Source organism: Oncorhynchus clarkii, unplaced genomic scaffold (assembly GCF_045791955.1).
Source record: "Oncorhynchus clarkii lewisi isolate Uvic-CL-2024 unplaced genomic scaffold, UVic_Ocla_1.0 unplaced_contig_4448_pilon_pilon, whole genome shotgun sequence".
Lineage (NCBI taxonomy): Eukaryota > Metazoa > Chordata > Actinopteri > Salmoniformes > Salmonidae > Oncorhynchus > Oncorhynchus clarkii.
Window position 1 is genome coordinate 75,338 of NW_027260868.1, and position 7,572 is coordinate 82,909.

Sequence of the window (7,572 nt, forward strand, 5' to 3'; positions counted from 1 at the left end):
ACGACCCCGGAAAACATCCTAGCAATCCCCCCCCCCCTCCCATCTGTGTAACTGGCTGGACCCACAAGGATGGGGAAGGGGGGAAGGAGGAGAGGGTGGGAGTAACGAGTCCTCCTCTAAAATAACAAAGCTACCATTGACACTGTCGTTCCCTCCCCCACTGGTCTGGCTGACTCGCCCTTTCTCCCCCTACCTCTCCCCCTCTCGGGGTTGAGGAAATGTGGTTCAGGTATGGAGGCGTGTTGGCTTCAAGGAATAGGTCTAAGTTGCCCTGTGCTGTAAATGCTAGTCTTAGGTCAGTCTAGTCTTAGGTCAGGTTAGGACTTGGGGAATGAAGCTGATCCTAGATCTGTAGCATTGTGTTGCCCTGTGCTGTAAATGCTAGTCTTAGGTCAGTCTAGTCTTAGGTCAGGTTAGGACTTGGGGAATGAAGCTGATCCTAGATCTGTAGCATTGTGTTGCCCTGTGCTGTAAATGCTAGTCTTAGGTCAGTCTAGTCTTAGGTCAGGTTAGGACTTGGGGAGTGAAGCTGATCCTAGATCTGTAGCACTGTGTTGCCCTGTCTCCACTGTAGCGTCTACAATTAAAACACTGTAAAAGCACTCCTTTTCCTTCTCTCTCTCTCCCTCAGTCCTGCTTTGGGTCTCCAGCACCTGTCAGCCCTGGTTTTATGAGCACTGGAGGCAGAGCTGGACACAGAACAGCGCTGTCTGTCCAGCCCCCAAACGCTCCGGAACATACTGTGAGAAACTCTTTATTTAGATTTTCATCCCCCCTCTCTCTCTCTCCCTCCTTCCCTTCCTCGTTCTAACCCATAACCCTAGGCACAGGAGACCACCACTAGCCTGCTTCAATCTCGGTAACACTTTATTTAACTGATAGTCTGTAGACTATCTATCTACTAACCCTAAGCCTAGCTCTAACCTTAACCCTTATCCTAACCCTAAACTTAACCCTTACCCTAATCCTTATTCTAAACCTAACCTTAGCAAGCAGTTGCTTATCAACGGATAGTTTGTTGATAGTAAGACAACCTCTAGAGCATCGACAGAGGGACTATCTGGATGATCCAAATAAAGTGTGGACTCAATCTCATACATCAACAGGTTCCACCCAGGCAGATCACAACCACCCTAAGTGTCTGAGAACCTAATGAATTGTTCTGTACTATTCCAGATCTGGAGCGAGAGTCCTTCAGGCCACGAAGGAAGAAAAGACAACTGGAGATCCAGCAGCTAGTTCTAATTAAAAGCTTGGCTCTGCTGCCCCAGCCAAAAGCCACAAATAACAACCCTTCAGCAGCAGAGAATTAGGAACCATTTTGTGTTTGCTATATAAAAAAAAGGAACAGGAGAGGAGGAGGATGCAGCTTACACCAGGGACCACCAACACAGTGAGCTACCTAGCACTGGGCTGGAGGAACAGCATATTCACTACACAGACGGCTGGGTGGCATAGACCTAGAATACAGATATGAACTACAGCAGGAGGGCAGACTGGCAGAGGAGGGAGAGAGAGAGATAGAGAGAGAGAGAGAGAGAGAGAGAGAGAGAGAGAGAGAGAGAGAGAGAGAGAGAGAGAGAGAGAGAGAGAGAGAGAGAAAGTAAGAAAGAAAGAAAGAAAGAAAGAAAGAAAGAAAGAAAGAAAGAAAGAAAGAAAGAAAGAAAGAGGAGGGCTGAGCGAAGACAAGAAGGTGAGAGTTTGGATAGAAAGATAAGCAGGAGACAAGGAGAGAAGAGAGAAGAAGGAAGTGAGGAGCAGTAGGAAAGAGAAGCAAAGACACAACACACACATACACACCAGTCCACCCTGCCTCGTACACCAAGGTGGCACAAGGAGAGCAGCATAGTTGTGTGTGTGTTTCTAACACCAAGTCAACAGTTTTTTCTATCAGAGGCTAATCCGAACTAAATACCCCTCCACCTACAAATCACACTAGACCTGGGTAGTATCTGGGGTTTTCTCCTACATTTTTCTTTCCTACAGTTCTGTCAATCTGTCTTTCCTCTAAGAAGTAAATGGCTGGTGCTGTTTGTTGACCTGGAAACTGGGGTTTGTGACTGATGTGTGGTACAGATGTGTACGTGCGCGTGCGTGCGCACACACACACACAGATTGATATGTGTTGGATCGGTTAAGGGGTGAGTGAGGGTGAAGTCATGACATCTGGCTGTCTTCTCTGACATCACGTAGCGAGGCTAAACATAGCAGAGAAAATAGGGCTATTTGGACTTTTATTTTTTCCTGCTTTTGTTGTGGTCCTATTTCTAGCTATGAGATAATTGGAAACATTCGGTGCATCACATCTCTAAAAGTAATAGAAAAGAATCTGGGACCATATTCATAAAATGTCTCTGAGTGCTGATGTAGGATCAGTTTTGCCGTGGCAACACGCCTTTTATATCATAATGAATAAGATTATATGGACAAGGGGGACCTGATCCTAGATCAGCAATTCTATTCTGAGATGCTTTTTGAATACAGGTCCTGGGGTAAGAACATTGCGGTCAAAGTTATTTCATCAGAATAGGATGGAAGGATTTTACTTGACAGTCCCTATTTACACTTCTGTGGTAAGAATGGAATTGTTGCACTTACTTCAAAGAGTTCTAAACTACCTGGTACTTAACGGCACATAGGAGTGGTTGTTTCAGTAAAACACAAAGATCCAAATGTAATTATAGGTAATTATGATGTCATTTCTCAGTAACCGGGTAAATACCTGACTGTAAAATCAAAGCCACTCTTTGTCACCACCATCACCATTGTTAAACTCTCTTTCTCTCTGTTACTCTTCAGATGTTCCCCTTTTTCAAACACATCTCTTTCTCCTTCACTTGAGTCTCTGTCCTCTACTAAACTCCTTTCTGGCACCATCATCTGTATCCTTGTTCTCCTGAAACTCAGAAGCTCCACACAAACACTTGTGCACGTGCACACACTTTCTCTCTCTCTCTCTCTCTCCATCTATCCCTTCCTCCCTTCATCTCTCTCATTCTCTGTGGATGCATGGCTGAAGTGTGAGCTCATAGGCCTTCTGGGTGGCACTCCTGCTATATGTCACTGTCATCTGTTGCCACAAGGGGGGTCCCCTTTTCCAAATACACACTCCTTCATATCGCCCGCCATGCTCGCACACGGGCCTTTAAAACACGGTGCAGAGTTGAGTTTTAATGGGGCGCACGGGTGTCGCGCACACACACACACACACACACACACACACACACACACAGAACAGTTAAACAGAGGCAGGGGAACGGGGGAAGGAGAAAAAGGTATAATTGATTAAAAGCCCAATATGATGGTGTGTGCCAGGAAAAACAAACTGCTCAAAGAGATGACCAATGGTGGAAAGTGGAGAGGTTTTGTGTGTTCCGATGCTCAGCAATCCAATAACACTAGGATTTATAGCAGGAGATCAAATGCTCCAAAACACATGTCCATCCATCCCCAAAACTCAATAATGACTCCCATCCACAAATGTATGTATTAATAGTATCCCTATGCTGTATCCACTGATGGTTTCAACTAAAGTGAGTAATATGAGTGTGTTAAAGCTGTGTAGTAATGCTGACACGGGTCTTTCTGAAACGGAGAGGCAGGCATATGGTAAACACTATAACCCAAGTCCAAGACAGCACGCAGAATCTATAGACACAGACAAATATAGGCTACATTGAAGTAAACAACTGCACATTACACTGAATATAACAATGTGATGTTTAATGTAGGCTGGATCTCTCTAGATGCGTCTGATTAATCGTGTAGCAACATTACAGAACAAGCAGATGTTTCATAACTTATTTAGCGTGCCGGATTTGGAACTGTAGGCCTTTATAATACCAAGGCGTTCGTTTTGACTGTGGAATGCCTTCTAACACATGTAGGGGTGCAGGACACGCACCGATTCACACACACACGCAAACAGAGAAACTCGAGCGAGAGATGAAGAATGGGCAGATGTGTGTGTGCACTGTGAGATCTTGCATATACATTACACATTTAAAAAAATAAAAAAATATGTGGAAATCAATCACACGTTGACACGAAGAGTAAAATAAAAATAAACTCAATGATGTCGTCACATTTAAACGGTTTCCACTCGCGTGCCCAAGCAGGTGAAGCTCATGTTTTCTGCCACGCAGGCATGTCCAAATGTAGCAGAAATTAAGCTACTGAATGAAACATTTTCAAATTATAATTTGTAAAATTATAACGCCAGTCAATCAAACCAAATATGTTCAACTTTAACAAAAATAAGACCAGGCACCTTTCAAAATAAAAGGCAATTGAAAACTTGTGGTTTTATGTTTCAGCGCTCCACATTGTTTGCGCTCCAAATATTTTGTGTGTTTTTGATTCCACGGTGTAGGAAAACACACTTCGCCTTAAAAATAAATAAGGCCAAATATAACATTGTCAAAGTATAGAGATTACATTTGCCACTGGCAAGATTGGCACATTTGGGAGATTAGGCTAATTCGGAGAGGTTCTGCGTTAGTGAATCAAGAGAAGTTGTAGAATAAATCTCACATGTTAAATTTGATTTAAAAAAAAATCGGTGTAGTTTTTAACATAACAATTAATGATGTTTCCAAATGTCGTTATAAATCAAATGAAAACATTTAATTATAAAGTGCTTATTTACACAAAATATAGTCTTCAAACATTTATATTGCAAAACATATTTTTTGGGTTGGCCACTAACATTGTTAGAAATGTTGACTCAATTGACACATCTTCAAAACATATATTTTTTTCATTTGAAGCATTTGTTTAATTGAATAGATACAAATCTATGAAAGGTGGTTTTCCCTAATGAATCCTCGTCAATACAGAAAACACTATTGATTAAGCTATTTGTCACCAAGTTGCTGCAAGAGTTCATTTGCTATACGGCTGGAGTTGGGGAGAGAGCGTAGTTTGTGGTACTCGGGATGAAAGCTCCAGAGATGCGGAGCGCCCATTGAATGGAGCGAGGCCGGGGACAGAAATGAAGATCCGGGGACCAAAGCTTGGGCCACTGTGGAGGCTGAGCGGCGCGTCGTTTCGAAATTCTCAAAGCTAAGAGACGGATGTGGAAGAAATGTCTTTTGGACAACGTTCGAATTCCTTGATAAAAGTGAGGAGAGCGCGGGCAAGATGCTGCTCACTGGTGGGATGCTTTGGTTAGAAACAGAATGATGTTCGATGCCCAAGTGATGGTACAATTCCAAACCGGGTACCTGAAAATGACACGGCCCTATTCCGTTTGTCCCGTAGAAGGAAAATCCAGGGAGCACGCTGCTGCGCTCGAGCGGGCACCGGGTGTCCATCATCCCAAATCGGTAATTCTGCCGTTTGAAACGTTTCCTCCGCCGTAGGAAGCTCCCGTTCTCGAACATATGAGACGACATAGGGTCTAACGTCCAGTAGTTCCCCTTCCCGGGGTTACAGGGCTCCCGGGGCATTTTGACGAAGCAGTCGTTGAGGGACAAGTTGTGACGGATGGAGTTCTGCCACGCGGGGAACTTCTCCCCGTAATACGTGAAGCGCTGGCTGATGAAGTCACAGATCTCCGAGAGAGTCAGTCTTTTCTTCGGGCTCTGGAGGATTGCCATGGTGATAAGAGCGATGTAGGAGTACGGAGGTTTCACCGAGGCAGCGATTCTCTCTGTGCAGTTCGGCGTAAAGTCACCCTCATCCTCCGTATCCTTCGCTGGCTGTTTTGGAGACAAGGACGCAGCGCTTTGCTGCTCCAAATCGGCCCCGTCTTCTTTGGTTAAAGATACATACCCCTGGTTCCGTGTAGCTTTGTTCCCTTTTCCATCCACGTCGACATCTGCCCTCTCCATGAGTTCGAGCTCTCCTTCCAGGGTCATAATCCTCTCGCGGGTCCGGTGCCACCTGCATGCGCCAACAGGCGAGATGATGAGCCTCGGGTCGGACACCAGCCAGAGCCGACACACGCGACGGGCCTGCCTCCTGCCTTTTTGCTTTTCATTAACAACAACAAAAAAGAAAACCCAGCTGCCCCAAAATACTTTTCACCCCCCTCCTCCTGCTGCTCTTCCTCTTCAGTCCTGAAAATAATTACGACAAAGACTTACTAACGTAAACATCCATCACAAGCAGTCACAACAATCATTAGGCCTACAAACGTGTTTTTGATCTTGGGGAGAACTAACGTATGGAATAAAGCATAGGCCATTAGACAACTTTATGTCCAACACACAATGGCACATTAGGACGTAGTCTTTGGGGCTTGTTGTCATACACTCAATACAAATTCACTTTGTACTCAAATCAGAAGCCTGATTGTAATCATTTGATGGGTGAACTATTGTCAGTTTTCTTCGACACGTTTCACATAACAGGACTCAAGCATATATCCCGTTTTCCCATTTGTAAAACCATTATTGAATACCTACAGCCTTTTATTTGAATAGAATCGGTCTCTCACAACAAATGCCAAACCTACCCAGTTCTCGATCCATAGCATCCTTTTATGATGGCTTTTATTTCACTTGAGTCAAATATGGTTAAAAATGTATTGTTTTCTGAAAGGAGAAATTCATGAAGAAGCACTGAACTAGAGAGCTAGGACAAAATGACTTCGGTGCCAGAGCACACGCACACCTGCTGCGCTTTTACGTGTGGTCTCTTTGCAGTAATGCATAAACATTGTAAGGGTGTTAAAGACACTAGCTAGCTCGATATTGTATAATCAATTACAAATCTTCATGTATTAGCCATTCTTTCCATTAAGTTTATGGCCAGCTATAACGAATAATATATGATTTAACTAAATGTTATTAGGTTAGGCCACTTATCTATCTATACATGTGAAACACAAGCTAGCAGTAGACATATTTTACTTTAAAACTGGTCTATACTAAATACTTCATGAGAATTCCAATATTTCCAGCAGATAACGCAAGTGGGTGGCCAAGCACATGGCTAATACTGTGTAGTTATTATTTCAGAATGGATTATGCACTTTTCTGATTTGAAAAAGACACATCGGCAAAAGAAAAGAGCCGTTTCACTACAGGCACAAAATACTGCACAGGCCAGGTCATGTATTCAATCCTGCTGCAGCAGTGTCTGATATTAAACTTGCAGCTTTCTTATTTTGATACATTTTAATAGTCCCACTAATTGCATTTAATTTAAGCATGAAAACATCCCTGAAGCAATTCTCACAAATCAGTTTGAATATGGTTCCGCATCAATTCATATACCTCATTCTAGACCAAGTCGTAGGCACACACATTCAGAGGGTTGAGAGATTAAATGAAAACAAACCGAATAAGATATGTTAACACGAATTTTATGCACACCAAACCCAAAAGTGTAGTACACACTAACACAAACGTTTATTTTTTATTTGTTTACAGGAAACAGTCGAGATAAGGAATTGCTTCATCTCTAATCCAGCCAGTTAATGCTAAGGGCAGTCCAGAAACAACCAAATAGAAAAACACATTTTAAAAAAACAATTACAAACTAAACAAGAACAGATAATATATCACTCAAATCAATTGAACTTAATGTAACATACAAACTGGATAGCACCAAGGTCAAGCCTAG

The 7,572-nt window shown here is 43.1% G+C and overlaps 1 protein-coding gene across 1 annotated transcript; it reads right to left on the reverse strand.

Annotated features, from left to right (window-relative positions):
• Positions 1 to 4,856: 4,856 nt before the first annotated feature.
• On the reverse strand, positions 4,857 to 5,861 carry LOC139402007 (forkhead box protein D1-like). The gene has a single exon (XM_071146050.1). The coding sequence runs from the start codon at positions 5,859 to 5,861 to the stop codon at positions 4,857 to 4,859; it is 1,005 nt and encodes a 334-aa protein (XP_071002151.1).
• Positions 5,862 to 7,572: the final 1,711 nt, after the last annotated feature.

Coding starts and splice junctions, on each gene's coding strand:
- LOC139402007 (XM_071146050.1), bottom strand. CDS start 5,861: ATGACCCTGGAAGGAGAGCTCGAACTCATGGAGAGGGCAGATGTCGAC.